The following is a 21,007-nucleotide window of genomic DNA, read 5'->3' on the forward strand; positions in this document are numbered from 1 at the left end:
GGTCAGTGAGGTAGCTGATACATGCTGATCTCCTGAACTGGCTGACCCCACTTCCCCTCCCGCACTCCCAACCTCCTTGGGGTTCTGAGAACCGATTTGGAGCTCTCCTTGTGTATCCATGGATCCCTCACCAGGCTGGGATGTGACCGGATGGGCACCCATAAGCTACTAAGCTCAGCAAGGCCCCTGATTCACCATCTGGAGGGTGGCTAGGGCAGCTAAATGCTTACTAAAGCCCTGGCAGCGTGAGCTCCTGGCTAAATGCTGACAGCTGCCTTCAGCTCCACCCTCAGGTCCCCTGCTCAGGTTCCCGAGCCCTCCCCCCACCCTGATTACAGTGTGCTGGGCTGGACAGCCTGAGCAGGAGGAGCAGGGACAGTGCCTGGCACAGAGGAAGCTTATTTGGGAGCTGAGGGTTGGGATGGGTGCAGTTTGATACTGGAGTCAAGGACCCAAACACAACCTCTTATGTATGGGGTCTGGGGTCCCTGGGTGAGTGGGGACCAATGTGGGGAGACCAGGCCAGAGCTTGGTTTAGGTGAACCTCCTTTGTAAATGACCAGAAGAAATTCCTCAGGCTAGTTCTGGGCTGGATGGAGCTGCAGTAAGAGAGTAGTGAACCTCAAGAAGAACTTGCAGAAATGCTAGAAAGGGAAGACTGGGGGGTTGAGAAATGAGATGAAGGCTGGGGTGCAGATGGAGACAGGGGTCTGGCCCTTGCTACCCTCCCACTAAACTCCCAGCTATCTGTACTGTCTTCCATGACTGACCTCTTCCTTCCCTGGGCCCAGTCCTGGGCACAAACCAGGCAATCTTGTTAGACCTAGTAGGGTTTTAGGAATTCCTCTGAAAGCTGGTTCTGGGAGAGAGGAGGTGAGAGCGGCTGGGAGGTGAGCAGGGCAGGCAACACCGCCCTGAGGAGGAAGGGGAGCAGAGCAGCATCCTGTTGGGGCTACTGGGAAAGGGGCTGCTATCTGTCTCCCTTCATTACCCATTTCACCACGTTCCAAATCAACACCTCTTCTGCTTGGGTAAGGAGCCCAGGCCTCACTCTCCCGTATGCTCCCCAAAGTCTTGAGCTCACAGAAAGGCCCTGGATCCCAGTTGGGGACAGAGATTCCCCCTTCCTTGGAGATTGTTGAGTGTGGGGACAGGGAGGCAAAGAAGGGATCCAGGGTTGGAGAAGAGAAGGGATCAACAGATGGGTCTCAGGCTTCCAGGGAAGCTCAGACATAGTCCCAAGACCCCCATCTCCTTGAGACCCAGAGAACCATTGAACTGGGGCTTCTGTGGCAGGTGAACTATTGGTGTGTATAACTCTGCTAAGTCCAAAGACAGCATCACGGTGTAGGGATTAAAAGCATGCCTTCTGGGGCTAGATATGTGGGTTCAAATCCTGACTCGACCCTCTTTTAGCTGTGGACTTTGGACAAGTCATTTAACCTCTCTGGGCCTCAGTTTCCTTGTGCAAGATGAGGTTAACAAGAGCACCCACCCCCTAGGATTGCAGAGTTAAAATGAGATACGTGCAAAGCATTTGGTATCTGCCCATGTAAGCACTCTGTAAACGTTAGTTGTTAGTTTAGGAAGTACTCAAGAAGTATTTGTTGAATGGATGAATGAATCAATTACTGGAAAGTAAGGAGGCAGGGAGAGACAAGGCCTGAGAAAAGGAGTGTTTTATCTGCCCCTCTGACCACAAACCTGTCTCTATTCTAGGCCATAGAGGGACCTCCCTTATTGTGGAGGATCACCTAAGGAAGATTTCATAGCCTCCCTTCCTCTCTCAATGATTTCAGATCTCCTACCCCTCATGCTCAGTCAGAAAGTTCCACTTGATTCCTGACCTTGGTCCCTCCAGCTACTTTTGCCTGAGGTCAGCAGGCCTGTCTGATTTGTGGGAACATTCTGTTCCTTGGCATACTCCTCCAAGTTCGTAGAAGGGGGTGCTAAGGTGGACGGAGGGTGTCCCACTTCAGACCCAAGGAGGCGGGGAGGAACCCCAATTCAAAGACACCCCTGTCCTGACACCACTTGGGTGTGAGAACCTTCTACATCATTCCAGTGTGAGAACTTTCTCTTCCCCTCATCACTGACTTTCCAGATTTTGTCCCCACCCCTCCCACCCCAGGCCACTCCTCCCTTGTTGCCCAACTCCTCCCCGCTGAAGGCTGTCTCATTAGGTTCAACATTTTTTTAGAGTGCTTGCTCCTACTAACGCCCCACATCTGTCCGGCACCTTGAACTTTTTCAACGCACTTTCTGAATACAAGCTCGTTTTACAGAAGACCCAGATACATGGTCAGCACTGGAATCGCTGCCCAGGACAAAGCCCAGTTCTGGGTCCTTCTCCGAGCGCCCCGTATCCCTTCCCCGCCCTCCTCCCACCTCCCCCTTCCCTCGGCCCCCCACCCCTGGGCTCCTGCCCCACCCCCGGACTCCAGAGCGTCTCCTGTTCAGGATCTTGCTCGCCCTTCCTCCCTTAGATAAACTTCCTTTCAAAGCCCCGCTTAATCCTCTCCCCAATTCCGAGCCTCCCCTGCTGCTGTGGGGGCGGGGGTCTCGGGAGAGACCCCAGCAAGGATGCTTGGCTGCTGGGCGGGGGAGGGGAGTCGGTGGCCTGGGTAGTGACCTATCCCCGACTCAGACAGTAATTCTCCCAAGTTCTTTGTGACACAAAAGGTAAACAGAAGGCCTGGCTTCCCCCGCCCCTCCCCCAACCAGCCAGATGGGCCTCCAGGCTGGGGGGAGGGAGAGGGAAGAAAAAGGGCAGATTGTGCAAAGAAAAACAAAAGAGACAGAGAGACACCGAGAGACAGGAAACGCAGTGAGACCCGGAGAGAGCTGAGTCGGTGGGTGAGAGCAGTCGGCAGGCAGAGACGCGGTGACAGCAGCGACCAGGAGGCCTGGGAGGGGCCGAGTCCGGGACTTGGGAAGAGAGAGGGAGGGATGGAGGGAGGGACCCACAGGGACAGAAATAGAAGTGGCTGAAAGAGACCCTGAGGACAAGGGGCAGGGAAGAGGAAACAGTGGAAGAGGTACAGACAGTCAGCGAGAGCAGAAGACTAACTTTCCACGACAGGCGAAGATGTAGTACTGGGTGAGCAGGTGGCAAAAAGGGAGAAAGTGGACGTTTCTTCACCCTACCCCTGCAGTGACGGCATTTCCTTCTGGAAAGCTGCTCATTTTTTGGCATCGGGGCTGGCAACAGCAGTTCTCCCACTGGCCCAATCCCCTCCCTCTGGGCTGAGCCCAGCCCCAGCGGGGTGTGGGGTGCCCCCTCCTCACCTGCACGGCAGAGGCAGACTGTTTGCTGTCATTGTTCCCAGGGGAGCTCAGGCCCGAGGCCTGCTGCAGCAGGAACTGCCGGGCCACCTGGAGAGCCTGCAAGAGAGGGGCTGGGTCTGCATGGCAGCCTGGGCCATCTGGCCGTGGGGCTGGGAGGAGGAGTGGTCCAGAGCCAATGTGGGATCCAGGCTGAGGGAGAGCTAGGGGGTGGGGAGGGGGAGGAGGTCAAGTTAAGGTGGAAGGTCCTGGGGGTGAGTGGGTAAGGATACAGCTAGGAGTCATTAAGAGGAGCTGTTAGGGCTTGGGGATCATGGCCTATAGGGACATACCCTGTGACACACCCCATTGTTGGAACTCCAATGGGGGCAGCAAAAGAAAGGGTCCATGGTCAAAAAAGGACTATAGGAAAAAGTACAAGAGGTGGGTGTTGGGGAAGTCAAAGTCATTAGCCATCTCCCAGCCCTTGCCTACCCCCTCCTTTTCCCCTCTTGTTTGTATGCAGGTGTTTATGTTTCCACTCTTGTTTGTTTGCATGCAGGTGTTTGGTATGTTTCTATTTGTGCTTGTTTGCATGCAGGTGTTTGGTATGCTTCTATTTTGCAAGAGACCACAGGTAGCCAGTGGGGAGTTGGGGGGGTGGGGTGGACTAACACACATTAAATCTTAACTAATCCCAGCTGCTTGCCAGGGCACAAAGGTTGCTCATTGGCGGAGCCCCCCACCCCCCCAGAATGTATAAAAGCGCAGCACTCAGTCAGCACAGGTGTCCCTCATCTCCAATGTAGAGCGAGACATACAGAACTGCTGAGCAGTTGGTCTCCCCAGAAGACTGACCAAGGTGGGATGTCTTCCCCTGCTCTTTTGGACCCTTTGTGTTGTGCAAGCAATAAAGTGGTTATTTGCTGGGAGCCTCTGTTGTGCCTGTGCCTGTGTTCCCACAATGTACCATATAGCAACTCGCTCCACAGGTTTTGACACAGTGAGCAGGGTGCATGGGAAAGTATGGAGTGGGTTGATTTTTTGATGGTTCTTTTTATCAAGCTTGCATTCCTGTGTCTTGAGCAACACAGGACTCATGGCTCTGGGGCTAAACTGAGGAGTTGTCCCCGCTCTATCACTTGGGGTAGAGGTAACAACTTGTGGCTAGGGGACCTTGGGCTTACTGTCTCCATATTTTTGGGAAAGGAAAGTGATAAATAGGATTTTGAGAATTCCCCTGTTAATGCCACAGAGTTGGCTAGCTGGTTCCATGCTGACATCAATGAGTTTGGGGATCCAGGTGCCTGGTGTATACTCCCTTGGCTTGTGGCCTTTTATATCTGTTCCAGAACCAGGCACACCTGCACCCAGGTCACCCAGACTGATCTTGAGGTTGTTGTGAGGATTAGAAAGGGATCCCCTGAATGGAGCAACAAGCTGGTTCTTCTCCTCACCCCAGGCATTCCTCCAAGAGACGTGGTTGAGTGGGTTTACTGTACCCTTCCCGCTCACTGAGCTATGCTCTTGTGGCTACCAGAGCAAGAGGTCCCAAAGGACACCTTAGACAGGGTCTCCACTGGAGAACTTTGGGAAAAATATGAATTAGAAGGAGGGCCATGGGCTTGATAGGGACAATTTGCCTTTCCCAGCCCCTTCTGCACAATCCCCAAATACAGGCAGCATTCTAAAGATCTCCCTCCTCTCCCTTTGTCCCCAACTGAGAAGTTTGGCCCTGGGAAGGCCTCTTTATCCAGACTTGACTAAATTGAAATGGTCTAGGGGTGAGAGCAAGGTACCCCCCATCTCCCAGGGATTGAAGGCCATATGCCCCAGTGTGTGTGCAATTTGGGGGCAGTGAACAAACCTTTATGGCATCTTTGGCTACATATGGTGAGGTCACTAACATTCTGGGAGACACGCAGGGGAGGGGGTGACAAATAGCATTGGGAGGTGTTGGGCATTCCACCTGGGTACGGGGATGGGTGGTTACTGCTACCCTGTGGGATTGGTCCCTTGCGCTGCCCCTGTGATTGTGTTTCCTGCTAGGGAATGCATTATAGGAATTGATCTCCTGCACTGCTGCACATCCCAGTGGCAACTACAAGGATACGCTCCCCCATCCCAACAAATTATGGCCATGATGGTTGGGCGAGTGACAGAGCATGCACCCCTAGTGCTCCCATGTCCTCACTGAATTGTCCAACAGTGGCAATACCGCCTCCTGGTGGGGAAAAGGACATTACTGAACTCGTAAGAGACCTTCTGTCTGCGGGTGTCCACGGCTCCACTATCTCTGCCTATAATAGCCCTACGTGGCCAGTGAAAAAGGTGAGTGGCATGTGGCAGGTAACTATAGACTACTGGCGCCCATGGTCCCAGACGTTGTGACTCTCACGGAAGCCATGCTGGCTCCAACAGCTTTGGGTGAGCTGTCGCTGACCTGGGGAATGGCTTTTCACCACCCCACTCTGCAAGAGGACCAGGGTCAATTTGCTTTCTAGTGGCAAGGCCTACAGTATACCTTCAGTGCACTGCTGCAGGGGTATTTAAACTCCCCCGCCATCTGCCACCATGAGTGAGACAGGATTTGAGTCAGGGATCCCTGCTTGATGGACTCCAGGTGTGCCATTATGTTGATGACATCGTGTTGGTGTGTCAGAGCAAGGAGCAAACCGCCCTGGGATTGTACGTACTGCCAACTGGGCTCTGACAAGGGACATGGCCCAGCCCAGCAGGTCACCTTCTCAAACAGCAAATAGGCTGGAGCCCAGCGCTGGATCCCTCACCTGGTACAGGACAAATTACAGACCCTAAAGTCACCAACCTCCAAAAAGGAGGCCCAGTGTTAATTGGGGTAACTGCATACTGACACCAGCATATTTCTCATCCTGTGTCCTCCTGGCACCCCTATATTGAGTGACTGAGGAATGGAGGAGGAGCAGGCCCTCTTCCTCTAGATATTTAGAGCCTGGGTCTCTTTTTTGAGCCACAGGTTTCTGCCACCTGACCCACACTGAGTGGTTCCTCTGGCAGAAGGAGGGAGCAGCAGGAATTTGCAACAAGGAGTTCCCAAACATAGCCTAGCACTACTGCCCCTTCAAGAAGCACTGGCATGCTACTGGGCCTTGATGGAAATAAAAAGGGTCACTGAGAGCCCCCAGGTCCTCCTGAGGCCAGAAGACCCCATTGTGTGCTGGGTCTTGGGTCATCAGAACACTCACCAGGTAGTGCCCAGCAACAGAGCATTGCCAAACAGAAGTGGGGCTTCAGGACTGTGCCCACCCAGACCCCAGGGAGGTACAAGCCCGCATGAGTGGGTGGTGGAGGCCCCTCTCAACAATGATCCTGTTGCAACACCAGACGAGGGCCCTTCCCTCCCTGCAATGGCATCCTGTGGCCCCTGACTCAAGGGTGCCCCACCAGATGCCCAGCACTGGATCATGGATGGAGAGGCCAAGCTGAAGCCATCTGGAATCCATTGAGCAGCAGCCGTGGTTTCCCGTGCCTCAGGCAGATCACATATCAACACTGGGCACTGGAAAAAGTGGGACCTCCCTTATGTACCCGTGCACTGACTCATGGGCCGTCACCAATGGCTTAGCGGTCTGGTCAGGTTCATGGAGGGAATGTGATTAGAGAATCCAAGGTTCCCCAAGGTGGGGAAGGGACTTTTGGAAATAATCTGCAGAGTGGGAGGTACCATCTATGTTACCCATGTGGATGCACATGGCAAGGACCCCTATCACGATGAACATCACTGGAATGATCCAGATGATAAAGAATGCACCAGTTGCTTTTTGCTCCTGATGGGGCCAGAGATCTTCCTGGGAGAGAGGCTGAGAATGAGCCCTGCCTGGAGGTAGAGGAGAAGGAAGCTACCCAGGTAACATCCATGAAATAACTGAACTTCCCATGGTTGCTTCCACTTTGGGCAGATTCATCACTGAACTGGACACAGAAATTCTGACATCATGAAATGGTGGGCCCAGGAACATGGAGTAACTCTCATTAAAAGAGGCCCGATCTGCCATGTACAGTGTGAGAGATGTCAACTACAAGCCAGAGACTGCAAAGGGCATTTGGGGCTATTCCCAGAGGGGCTGCACCAGGCTACTCATGCAAGCAAACTACATCATCCGTCTCCCAAGGTATGTCCTATGCTTTGGTCGCAGTAGATACCAATCAGACTATGGCCCTACCTTTCCAGTTTGTCATGCGGACACGGTGCCTACATGGGATAACTTGGAGAAGCAGCTTTGCCACCACTTCAGGTACCCAGATGACATCTCCTCGGACCAGGGACCCCACTTGACTGCACAATCCACTCAATGTTGGGCCCTGACTCGGAATCAGGTGGACCTTCCATGTCACCCACCTTTCACAGGCAGCCAGCACTGTGCTGTCAGAGGATCATTCCACACAATTACATGCTCCACACAATTCCCAGGATGATGGGAGATTAGGGCTGCCAGGTGGAAGGGTGGGATGACAGGAGCAGGCCTAGAAGTGCTTAACACACATGTGACAATTGAGTGGGTGACACTTGCATCCTGGAGGTTAGTGTATGATGCTTACCCTTGGTTGGGCCACGGGGCCCCTTGGGAAGAGTCATGGGCCACTTCTGAGGAGCCTTGGCAACTCCCATCTATCAGCAAGGGGTGGAAGTGGGCCAGAAGACACGGGTAAGGCCCCCAGATCAATGGAAAGGAGGTTATAGCTCAAGGCAAGGGACAAGCATATTGTGTGGATTTAGAGGGAAAAGATAAATTACTGCAGATAGACCAAGAAAAGTGTCTCCCACAGGAAGTAGTTGCACGACCACCCTGCTGGGTCTAGTTGCTGCTCCTCCCTCCCGTTTCTGCAGATTTAACTCTGCAGCAACATGGAAGGAAAATACCATCACCAAGCCGACCCGGGCCAGCAGGGCAGGGAACCTGACCGAATGCTGGATCTGCCATCCAACCCCTCGCTCCCTCTCCCCTCTTTGTTGAGTCCAACTGCCCCTCAAGGAGCTGACTTCCCTGATGCACATTTGTACTGACATCAGGAAGCCCTCCATGTACACCTTTTGACAAAGATAACAGCACAGCCATTGGCTGTGCATCCTTCTTCCCCTTTGGACAACCTGTCAGAATGCAACAAAACTAGAAAATGATGCAGCCATTTTTCCCGGAGATAACCAGTGACTCTCTAGGGGTGGGGTGGGCCCCTCCTGGGTTTATCCTCCTTTGTGGAGGAAACAAAACCCCCACCAGTTGGGTCACTTCCTGTATAGGTCATGGGACAAAACGGGGCAGTGCACCCTTGGATTTCTGACTATCCCCTTGAAACAAGCCCATTGACTGCAAAATGTACAAACAGATTCTAATCTGAAACCTCTTCAACTGGCTCCTGAGGGGGTCTCAGGACATGGATGAGGCCATTGCTCCAGATAGGCCTGGTCACCCTAATGGTGTGCATAGGAATTATCAAAGCTCTCCTAATGTGCTACAGCCATTGGTGTTCCCAACTTTTATCATCAAATATTATTGAGCGCTACGGGCCAACAGACACCACCCGTCTCCATCTTCGTGTCCAAGGTGGGAAGTGGGCTTACGTTGTGAAAGCTAATGTGGAGGAGTGGAGACTAGGCCTGGTCGAGAGGCCAAGGGGTGGACTGTTGGGGAAGTCAAGGACACATTCAGCGGACAACTCCCAGCCCTTGCCTACCCCCTCCTTTTCCTCTCTTGCTTGTTTCTGTGCAGGTGTTTCTGTTTCCACTCTTGTTTGTTTGCATGCAAGTGTTTGGTATGTTCCTATTTCACAAGAGACCATAGGCAGCCAGAGAAGATGTTAAATCTTAAAACAGTCCCAGCTGCTTGCCAGGGTGTAAAGTTTCTCATTGGCAGAGCCCCCTCCCCCTACAGTGTATAAAAGCTCAGCACTTAACACAGTTGTCCCTCATCTCTAACGTGAAGATAGGCATACAGAACTGCTGAGCTGTTGGCCTACCCAGGGGACTGACCAAGGGGGGATAGCTTCCCCTACTCTTTTGGCCCCTTTGTGCTGTGCAAACAATAAAGTGGTCATTTGCTGGGAGCCTATGTTGTGCCTGAACCTGTTCCCACAACACACCATATAGCAACTTGCTCCACATGTGTTAGGCACTTTACAGACTTCCCACCTGGCCGTGAGGTAGGGATTATCAGCCCTGTTTTGCAGATGAGGAGGAAAAGTAACTTGCCCACAATCACATGGCTAGGAGGTGACAGAACCAGGAGTCAAACCCAGGGAGCCTGGTTCCAGGGCCATCCGCCTGACTGCGTGGTCAGTCCAGGGGCTAACGGAGTAGCATTCACTGTGGAGTCAGAGCACACAGATGGAGGTAGAGAGGTGGTGTGTAGAGGTCAGTGGCACAGGATCTTAGTAGCAGAGCACTGTGGCATTGGGGGGATTAGATCAAGACCTGCAGGTAGTCTCTGAACTATCAGCAGAATTGCATGGACTGTAGTGATCTGGGCTTAGAAGCCAAGATGGCTGGGCTAGGCTCTGGGTTGTAGAGGTCATGGGGTTGGGAAGTGCATGAAGTTTGCGAAGGAGTAGTTCCTGTCCATTGCTGTGACAGTCAAGGAGTCAGTGGGCTTGGGAGGTGGGCTGATGGGCAGTGAGAGGTCTAGAGGAGAATGAGGGGGTCAGGGAGGTTCAGGAAATTGTAGGTCAGCCAAGCCCTCCATCTCCCCATTCTGGGTCAGTGGGCAGGGGTGGGTTTAGAAACGGGATGTGGACACCTTTCTTGAACCCACATTCCAGCAGCTCAGAACCTCCTGTCTGTCCCCAGGTCCCCAAAGATCCCGGGAGCCAGAGCAGTTGTGTGCAGGCATTCGACATGGGCTCTGGCCTCAGGCAGAACTGGTTTGGATCTCAGCTGTGCCACTTACCAGCTGTGTGACCTCAGGCAAGTTATTCCTCCTTTCTGTGCTCTGGTTTCTTTATCTGCAAAACCAGGACACTACATATCTGTGAGTCACTAGGGGGATTAAAGGACCAATGCCTGGCCCCTGGGTTGGCATTCGGACAGTGTTCACTCCCTTCCCCTTCTCATTAATCTCTCAATAGCTCTCTACTTCACCTCCTCCAGCCTCTCCCCAGCACAGCCTTGTGCCTGGTGCACTTAAATGCCTGCTTGGGGCTTCCTCTCACGTCTGTCCACACACAAACTTGTTTCTTCTCACGTAGACTTCTCCCCTATCCCACCACCTCAAGCACCTTCGAGGCAAACCCTTTTCAGGGGGGACACTCACCTCTCTGCAAACACTTACGGAGCGCCCACTGTGTACCGAGCATATAGACACATCCACCCCCACAGCCCTCTCATCACTGCTATTAAACATCTGAGCCTCCCCCAAGGCTCACATCTACTTCACTTGAGGACGGTGTCTAAATACACACTGGTGCATCTCTGGGAATGTGTCGTACAGGCAGATGGCTGGAGTTAGAGCAACATGCTCCTCACTGCCCTATCAGATCCTAGGCCTTCCCTCATCCCATATGCTCTTCCCTTGGCCTTGTCCCTGGAGAGGTGTCTGGGGCCTCCAGAAGGAGGGAGAATGTTTCTTCTCTCCAAGATTCACTTCAGAAAGTAGATATCTGACCTTTCTGAGTCAAAGGGCTTGGAGAGGCTGTGGAGAGAGGGGCCGGACAGAGAGGGCAAGGAGAGGAGGGGTGGCAGCCAGATGGTCATCAGAATGGGCTGCTGCCACATTGTGCCTTGCTTTTACTGACCCCCTCCAGGTCTAATGACATGAGTTGGACAAATGCTCTTTGTCTTCCAAAGGTGGAGGTGGAGTTGGTGATATGGGGGTCAGAGGTCAGAGGGCAAGTGGGGAGAGGGTGCCCAGAGGAGCCGGGCAGCCTAGGTGGCCCAGATGGGATGCCGGTCAGGGTGGGGAGATGAAGCGTCGCAGACCCCTGAAAGGAGAGGTGCAGCAGAGGAGGGGTTGAGGGAAAGTTGGGGGGAGAGCCCACTCAGTGGCTGGGAGTGGTGGTGGTGGCCAGGGTCCTTGCAGTCACTCCCCACTGACTCTCACTTTGTGGTCCTCTGGAGCATGAAATTACAAGATTTACAGGAAAAAAAGCACAACAACACGGCATTGCAATCACACTCCTGTGAGACCTCTTGTGACAGATCCTTCACCCACCCCCTCCTCTCACTCTGAGCCTCCCCTCCCCTTCTGTCCCCCACCCCCAGCCCGGCTTCCCTCCCCTTCCTCCTAGTCTCACCCATGGCCCTCTCTTTTAGGCCAGGTGAGAAGGAGTCACATTAGACCCTGGGCCTGGCCAAGGCTGCCCCTCTTGTGACTTCCCACTATTTCCTCCACTGTGTGAGCATTCATTCATTCACTCACTCACTCCTTCTGGCATTCACATTTATTGAGAACCTGCTGTGTACTCCAGACCATGCTAGGTCCTAGGGAAGCACGGAGAAACAGAACATGGTCCCTGCTCCCAGGACTCATGGCTCGAGTGCTTTGGTGACAGACTCATCTGCAGACTGACACGGAGGTGGATAGCCTGACTCAAAAGTGGGCCCCTGCAATGAGGAATATGACTCCCAGGGAGGAATCTAGACCCTCCATCGTGGGATGGAGAACATCTTCTTGACCAAAAGGGGGATGTGAAAGGAAATGAAATAAGCTTCAGTGGCAGAGAGATTCCAAAAGGAGCTGAGAGGTCACTCTGGTGGGCACTCTTATGCACAATATAGACAACCTTTTTAGTTCTAATGAATTGGAATAGCTAGCAGTAAATACCTGAAACTATCAAACTACAACCCGGAACCCCTGAATCTTGAAGACGATTGTATAAAAACATAGCTTATGAGGGGTGACAATGTGATTGGGAAAGCCATCTGGACCATACTCCCCTTTGTCCAGTGTATGGATGGATAAGTAGAAAAATGGGAGCCAAAAAAAAAAAAAGCACCCAGAGTTCTTTCTTACTTTGTTCTTTTTCACTTTAATTTTTATTCTTATTATGTTCATGTGTGTGGTAATGAAAATGTTCAAAAATTAATTTTGGTGATGAATGCACAACTATATAACGGTACTATGAACAACTGAATGTACGCTTTGTATGACTGCATGGTATGTGAATATATCTCAATAAAATTGAATTAAAAAAAAAAAAGTGGGCCCTTGGTGTCCCCAGAGAAGGGTCTTCTCTGCCTGGGGAAGTCTGGAAGGGCCTCCCAGAGGAGATGGCAGCACAGTCTCAAGTCCCGAAGGGCGATTTCACCAGGTGGACAAGGAAAGTGAACCCACACACCCCAGAGATGTGAAATGGCCCAGAGGAAGCCATTCCCAGGGGCGGGGAGTTGAGTTGCATTGGGGGCAATAGCAGGAGAGGCCAGAGAAGCCCACAGAGGCCCCCAGGTCATCAGGGTCTGAAATTCTCCAGGCACTTCACTCATTCATTCTTCCCTTCACTCATTCACATTCATGGCCACCTACGTTGAACTGGCCCTGTGCTTGTTCAAGGTAGGTGGCCATGAACAGATGATGGCGAGCAACACTAGGTTGTTTCAGGTAATTTGCTTACAGCCCAGCCCTGACACAATATGCACCCTGGTACTGTGCAGACCCAGGCCTGGGGTCCAAGTTCCCCTTCCCAAATGGCAGGAGCATGTCCCTGACTGTTCAATGTGCCTAAATGCTGCTCCATTCTCCACTTCCCACCACCACCTCAGCATCTTCACATCCAGAATCCCTGCTTGGGGCAGTTCTCCAGGAGCCTGGGGGTCCCAGGGGCCCAGGATGCCCTCCTCCAGAGAGAGGTGGCCCAAGGGATCAGGCAGGTCTGAGACTCTTAAGCTCCACATGAGTCTGTGCATCACTCTGATGCACCAAGAGTGTTTACACTGCCTGTTGGCACTGAGGCCTGACAAACCCCTGGGCCACTCACCTCCAAGACAGTGGCAAACGGCAGCTCCAACCCTGAGAGATCCAGCCCACTTCCTCCTCTGATGAGGTCAACCAGACTGTGACCACTTGAAAGCATAGATGCTATCACTGGTACCTGTGACCCCCTAACCCCAGGCACCAGCACAGATAGATGTGCAACACCTGCTCATGAAATTCCTTTTCCTCTAGGCTGAATACAGGAGGTGGTTACAGGCCAACATAGAGTTTAAGAGCTAACATGTGTACAGTCACTTGCAGTTTTCAAAGCATTTGCACAAACATTTAATTGGAGTTTCATAACACCGAGCTAAACAGGTATCACTGTCTCCATTTTACACAGACAAGGAAACTGAGGCTCAAGACCCCAACTAGGAAGTGGTGGAGTCCAGGCACCTCTGGCTGCCCAGCACCCTTCACGCCGCCAAGGGGCCTCAGGGATCTCACACACGTGCCAGTGAGGCCTGTGAATCTACCATCTCCCTGAATCGTGTGTACATTTCAGCTTTCGGGTGAAGCTGGTTGAGAAGCGGAGAGAAGACCAAGAAAGGAATCTCCAGGAGAAAAGTGGGGCTGGTTTCCCTTCCTTGGTAGCAAGAGTTACATAAACTGAGCCCTGGGTGGGAAAAGGCATTTAGAATCCCACACCAGGGAGAAGCCATCAGAGAAAATCTGAGTAGAAAACTGGGAGGCATTTGGCCTCTTATATCTCATCCCCCACCCCCACTTCACCCCTTGGACTGAAAACCAAAGGCCCAGCTCTGGGTTGGGGAATAAGGTCTATTTTTCCTTTAAGGGAGTGCACAGACCTAGTCTGAGGGGGATGGAGCTAGATTCTGGTTCTGCCATATACTGAGTGACCTTGGGTAAGTCCCTTTCCCTCTCTGAGCCTCCTCTGCAAACTAGGAATAACCCGTACTTAATTCTCAAGGTGGATGTGAGGAGTCCATGGGACAATGTCCGGGATGAACCTTAACTATTATTTATCACTAATCTCCCCTTCTTCTGTGGCTCCCAGTCTTTGGCCCTGGCCCAATGCCACCCAGAAGGCCTTGCTGACCAAATTGTTTTCATACCTAAGCCACACCCCCTCCAGCCTAAGAACTCAGTCCCACTAATGAAGCTGAACTCCCCTCCCCCCAAGCCGCACTGAGAAGTCATTAGCAGGATAGCCACAATTAGGAATAAATGGCTTATAACCGATGGCATCCAGGGAGGGAGGGGAAACCAAGCTGGAGCTTCCAGGGCAATGGGGCGCTGCTAAGAAAATAAAAGCAAGTGGGGTCTTTCACCTTTAAGATGGAACCACACCCCCATTTCTGTCTCTCAGAGTTGGAGGGGTCGGGGGCAGTATCCTCTCTAAGGAAGCCAGGTGCAGGGCTCTTTAGCTGACCTTTCTCCAGGCTGTAGGAGTCCAGATCTGTGTCGGGGTCCCAGCCTTATTCTGTGTGCCAATGGGGGTGAGGGCGATGTGGTGCTCAGGGAGACAAGTTTGATGGGATGAAGTCTGAGTATGGAGAAGCAGAATCACAAACCACAAACCTGGTGAGCTGAAGCATTAGAGTATCTAACTGCTGGTCATGACCCAATGGTGAGACATGATATCAATTTTGTGGATCAAAAAATAGGAAGGGAAAAAAAAAAAATATATATATATATATATATATAAAGATGTGTATATGTATCTATATGAATATATATGAATATATGTGTGTATATATATGTATGAATGTGTGTATATGGATAAGGCTAGGTAAGGGAAAACCTTGTTACATGAAACTGGTTTCAGGTGTGTATGTGTGTGTCTGTGTGCTGGGGCTCCAAGAAATTCCTACCGCAGTTCTCAAGCAAAAGAGTGTGAGAAGCACTGATCTAGTTCACTTTTTAGATGAGGAAAGGGAGCCCCAGAGGGGGACAGTGATTGGCCTAAAGTCGCACAGTGGCAGGAACAGGACCTCAACCCATGGGGCCTGAAATTGGGCCCTGCATAGAGACGCGGAGCTGAGAGCCGGGCAGGTAGATGCAGAACCCATTAACCAATGGTGCGGGGCAGCCAAACTAAACAGAACCCAAACCCCTCTTCTGTCTGTGGGCATCTGGCTAATTTTCAAAACTGGGATTTGGACTTACCTAACTTATCCTGATGATTATATGTGGGGTTTGCCTAGATTTCAGAGAAGGGAGCACCAGGAGGGTGTCTGAGGGTGTGGCTCACCTCACCCTCCCCTCAAACCTGAGAAGCACACTTGGGAAAGCCCATCATCTTTACCCGGTGCCATAATGTGACTTTCAGTTCTTTTATCAATAATTCCACAAGTGTCTGTTAAGCACGCACACTGTCCTGGGCACTGGAGACCTGGTGTATCTGCTTTACAGGAGCCCACATTCTAACTGGGTGAGACAAACACTAAACAAGAAATGAGTGAACCATGAGACAGCCAGCACTAAGCATTTCACAGAGAATGAGTGGCTGGCTACTTAGGTGGAGTGGTTAAGAGGGCCTCTCAGTGGAGATATTTAAGATAAGAAGGAGCCACCTTTTCCAGGAGGGGAGTTTTTAGGGTAGAGGAAACAGAACCAGCTGGTGCAAAGGCCCTGAGGTGCACTGTGAACCACAAAGGCCAGTGTGGCAGGACAGAGCAGCACGAGATGAAGTCCCAGGGTTAAGCTGGGGCCAGACCACAAGGGGCAGTGATTTTTTATTTCATTCTACACTTGAGGGAAAATCGTTGGCAGATAAAACTCAGAGGGTTGATACCTAATACACTGTTAGTAAAGAGTACGTGCCTAATAAGTACCTGTTGATTTGAAGCAAACAGGAAACCTCCCCATCTAACCTGGCAGCTCCGGGACAGAGGGTGGAGGGAAGGGGGGCAGAGAGAAGGGGTCAGACGTCAGGGGCCCAGCCACTGAGGGAACTGACCTGGGGGAGATCCAGCTTCTCCACCAGTCAGGCTTCGTCCTCCGGCAAAGAGACATAAAAATGAAATTACACAGAGAAGGTGGGGTAAAGGGGGAGTGGGGGAAAGGAGACTATAAAACCCCTCAAGTGATTCTACACCTTTTTTCCTCGGGAAAAAAAAAAAAGCTTTTTGGAAAAGGCTGTAAATTTTTTTTACACCAACCTCATAAAAATGACATCGGCGCATTCTCAAATTAGAACCATTAAAATGAAAACCAGCAAAGCACAGACACAGACAGGTCTGGGGGGAGAGGGGGGGTTGCAGCTTATAACCCTGTGTACAGCCCAGTTTCAGGACCCCTTCCCCACCAAAGTCTCCAAAATGCTTCCCATCCTCGAGGAACCCACCCCTAGCCTCAGGCATATGAGAATTAACAAAAGAACCCAACAGTGCCTAAAAAGGAAAGGCGTTCCTTAGAAATGCTCCTTCTCTCCCCCTTCCCCGTGCCCCCAGCGGCCAGCCCTCGGCCCACTGCTAAGCATGCATCCTGCCGCCCACCTCCCCCAGGCCAAAAGTGCACTGTGGGGGAGGCAGTGTGCTTGCGGGAGTGGGAGTCCCGGGTGCAAGCTTTGGGGACTGGTCCTGGAAGGGAGGGATGGTGTCCGGGAAGGAGATGGAATAGAGCAGTGTGGTGGTGGGCCCAGGTGATGGTGCTGAAGTGTGGGTGGGTCTCGTGCTCAGGGTGCGTGCCCAGATGCACTCCAGAGCTGTGTCTGTGGAGTTCTCTGGAAGCAGGTCTTTCCCAGGGCTGGGTTCAGAGCCAGAAGGAGCTTCCTCCTTTCACCCTGGCCCGTACTGCAGGGGCTACAGTGTAGGATTTAGAGTAGGTGTGTTTGGGGGCATGCAATTCCGTTCCAAAGGACTTCCATTGGGGCTTCTCAGGACAAAGGAGCTCCCCCCAGGAGAAAAAGTAGCCACTCATTGAGAACGCACCTCCACTCCCCTGGACATGTTTTTGAGGGTTCAAGACTGAGTTCTGCCTGGTGGAGTGGCTCTGGGATGAGGCCCTCCGCACTTCAAATCCTTCATGCTAAATTCTTCATCATCAGAAGAGGAAACATTCTCTTGCCTTCATCTTCTACCCTCTGTCCCCAAAATCCTAATCAGTAAGGACAAGACATCTGGCATAAAAGGGGGTGAGGGAGCGGGGAGAAAAGGTCTCCAAATCCCATATCAGAAGGGAAGGCAGGAGCCTTTCCTGCTGGTAGAGAGGGCTGGCTCCTTCCTACTCCCAAGAAAGCAGAGGTCCGGGGATCCACCTCCCCACCCAGGCCCTGGACCTTCTCCCCCTCCCCACCTCCTCACACATAGTGCAGCTCCCTCCTAGGGGAGAGACTGAGAAGCAGACACACGAAACAGGGTGGCATTTGGCTAGAGACCAGGGTGGGTACAAGAAGGGATACAAGAATGCCCCCTCCCCTGATACATCCTCCTGCAACCACACCCCAGGTCAACTCTCCAGCCCCACCTCCCCTCTGCCCTCCTCTCACTCTTTCCAGGCTGAGGGAGGGAGGAGCAGTTTCCAAACACTTCCCAGCAGCTGCTGGAGTGAGGGACTTTACCAGCTGGAGGAGTCTCTAAAGCTCCTCTCTGGGGGTTCAGGCCCCAAGGCTCCTCCACAGCCCAGCACCTCCTGGGAGAGGCTCATTCGCCAGAGGAAAAGAAGAGTCCAGAAGGTGTGGGGACCAGAGATGAAAGAGGAAAATCTGGGGCGAGAGGGAGTGAGTCCCAAAGAGAAAGATGCCCAGCCTGGACAAGTAAAGAAGACCGTTGACTGTGTGTGTGAGGAGGTGGGGGGTACTGGCTCACCTCTGGGGCCTCCCCTTCCCACCCCACCCCCCTAAGTAGCTTGGGCAGAGGAGAGCCAGATGGGAGAGGAAAAGGAAAGAAAAGTCTCTTGCATTCTTCTCCTTCCCTTCCCCCAGCTCCCTGATCACCACCCCCATCTCTTTGGAGGGGGTGATTTAAAAGCCCATTAATGTGCAGAGCCCCCCGACCCTTTTGAATCTCCCCACAGGATGTGAACGTGGTGGGATTTGGCCCCGGTTGCCAAGGCAACTGCGGTAGGAGTTCCCAGACGCTAAGCAACCCTCCAGTGACCCTCGCTGACCTGTCACCCCCACAGCCCGTGGACAATGGGAGCGCGCACTCTGGAGGCCCAGGACGCCTTTCAGCGCAGCCGCCAGCAGCTCCACTCGCCCCCACCACCCGGCGATGCCCTCCTGGCCCCAAGTCCAGCTCTCCTCGGCCAGAGCGCCCACTCCTCAAGACCTCCCCAGGCCCTCCAACTCCCAAAAGCCGATACACACTTCTCCCAGTCCTCAGTGCCCCCTTTCAGAGTGCCCAAAGGGTATTTGTGGGTTCCCTGGGGAAGAACTCCACCCTCTCCCCCCCACCCCCCCTCACACTGGAAATACTTTCATACAGGTGATATCAGATTAGGGTACAATGGAAGGGCAGCCTTCAAAGAAAAAAGCCATGTGGAGGGGAAATATGCGGGGGCAACAGGGCAGGGGGTTTGCCTTGGTGATGGGCAGCCAGTACTCTACCCGGTCTAGGGTACACTTATACAGCAGCTGGGGGTCACCTCCTGCAGCTGGCCACACAGTGCCCGGAACAAAATTAGTTTCAATGCACATTTGCTGAATCAATGAGCGCCAAGGCCTACTGCACTCGGGGTAGATTCCGCATGAGGGGATGAGACTGGAGACCTGGTGATAGCCCCAAGGACAGAGTGGAGGTGGTGGCCACTCACCAACAAGGGCATTGGGAGGAGGCAGTGGGAAGCTGGGGCCTTGAACACTGCAATGGGGCAGCCAGCCTGGGACCTTCTCTCTATTCAGATCTTGCATGGCAGCCAAGCCAGGTCACTACTACCCACCCACCAACCTGCGCCACCTCCAGCCTCTGTTTGAACAAGCTCCTGGTCTGCTCGTTGCATGGAAACAAGTGACTGCTCTTCAGCACTGTTTGCTTCAGCCTGAAGTCCTGTCACCAGCCTGACTTCTGACTCGCCCTGTTTATCTCTCTTCTCTGTCAACTCATTACTCCCAAAGGCCAGGATTGTATTTCCGGGCTTGTTTACCCGAGCAGAGGGACAGGGACCTACAGACAGATGGAGGGGGGGGGGCTTGGAGACCCACGGAGAGCCCAGAAGGAGGACAGGGCCAGTGTCTCGCCCATAAACCCACTCCCTACCCCCTTTCCCTAGAGTTCACAGTTGGTGCTAGAATGGCTACTTAAGGTCAGTGGGCTAGTGCTTGTTTTTGTTTAAAGAGCCTGTTTAGGCTGGGAAAGTAGTGCCCTTATTCACTCATCACCAGACATTTATTTTATTTACACCTACCATGTAAAGCCTTGCTCCCTCCATCTCCCGCTGGGGCCTGCATGGGGAAGGAGCAGGGAAAAGGATGCACTGAGCCCCGAATTGGGAATAGGGAGCCCTGAGGTCTAGCTTTTACTGTGTCACCTGGACAAGTCCATGCCCACCTCTGGGCTGCCTCCTCATCTGTGAAATGGGAAGAATAAAATGACCTCCAGGGATGGTGAGACAATTAAGTGACACAGTGCATGTGAAGGACCCAAAGCTCCAAACAGATGCAAGGTATCTGTCCTTAAGGACTGACTCCCTGCTTACGGCTGGGGTTGAGAGGCAGGTTGGAGGAAGCTGAGGGCCAGGCTCTTTTTCCTATAGTTGTTCTACATCATAAATAGGAACATTTATTGTTGGGGCACCAGAAAGTGCTAACCCCGAGGCACCCCCAAAAGCCTCGTTCATATATCAGGGGTAGAGTCCATGGGCCTGTTTCACTTTAATTAAAAATTTTGTAATTTCAATTTTGAAGGGTTCTTTTCATAGTTTGGAGCCAACAAAACCTTTTTAAAGTCTCAAATATTTTCCTTGGCCTGGGCACTACGCCCATAGTGAGCCCAAATGGGTAAAACAGCCCTCTGCCTGCCTCCAAATCCCCACCCCAGTTTATTTGTGAAACAGATATAGGATTTTCCAGGCCTTTGGGATATTCACCAAAACAAACAGAAATAACGGGAACTTGAAATATAGATGGTAAAACACAGCTTTTGTGCAATGGAGAATGAAGAAACCTGATCAGTACAGACAGTTCTGTCTCTCCCCACCCTAAATGTCTCCCCAATTATCCAGTTATCTGTGTTTACTCTTCACTTTAAGTGATTTTTAAAAAGAAACTCTCCAGTTTCGGTATTCCCTCCTGCCACATTCAAAATCTGTCAGAGGTTTCCCTGCAGAGGGTACCAGAGGAGAAAAGCTGGCCATACAAAGTGGGTGGACTTGGGACTTTTGGTGGGGTGTGTTTTGTTATTATTTTGAGAAAGGATGGGATTTTGCCCTTTGATTCTGTCTCCAGCAGACAGCACAGGCTCTGTGGGTTTCTTCCCCAAAGAACCTACTTAGGAAGCCTTGGGAGAGGCCAGCGAATTCCCAAGGACCATTTCCCTGCAGAAAGGAGGCAGACCCCTCCTGCTCCACTCTCCGTGGGTTCCAAAGGGAAGTGATTTTTTAGAGTTCTTAATTCCATTCACATCCACATCAATCAGCCGGTGTGTAGAGGCATTTCACACCCAAATTGCAACCGCAACCGATCCTAACAACCGAGTCCTGTAGGTACCAAGGAGGCCAAGGCTCAGGAAGACCCATAACTTAGCCAGGGTAGCCGGCTGGGATTATCCTGTTTTTTTTCAATTCCAGCTCAGTGCAAGGGTACCGGACTTCTGACGGTGCTGACTCTTCCTTATTTGACCCCTGGTCCAAGGAGTGTGGTGGGAAACGGCCCCTTGGGGCTTATGGAGTGGCAGTGGGGCAGG

At 52.3% G+C, this 21,007-nt stretch overlaps 1 protein-coding gene across 1 annotated transcript in view; it reads right to left on the minus strand.

The window, feature by feature from the left end:
- The window catches only part of FOXP4 (forkhead box P4), a 59,229-nt gene that overhangs the window by 18,382 nt on the left and 19,840 nt on the right, over positions 1–21,007 (minus strand). Inside the window, 1 exon segment of the mRNA XM_037842999.1 lies at positions 3,289–3,384. Coding sequence (XP_037698927.1) covers positions 3,289–3,384 — 96 coding nt within the window.

Source organism: Choloepus didactylus, chromosome 7 (assembly GCF_015220235.1).
Source record: "Choloepus didactylus isolate mChoDid1 chromosome 7, mChoDid1.pri, whole genome shotgun sequence".
Classification (NCBI taxonomy): Eukaryota; Metazoa; Chordata; class Mammalia; order Pilosa; family Megalonychidae; genus Choloepus; species Choloepus didactylus.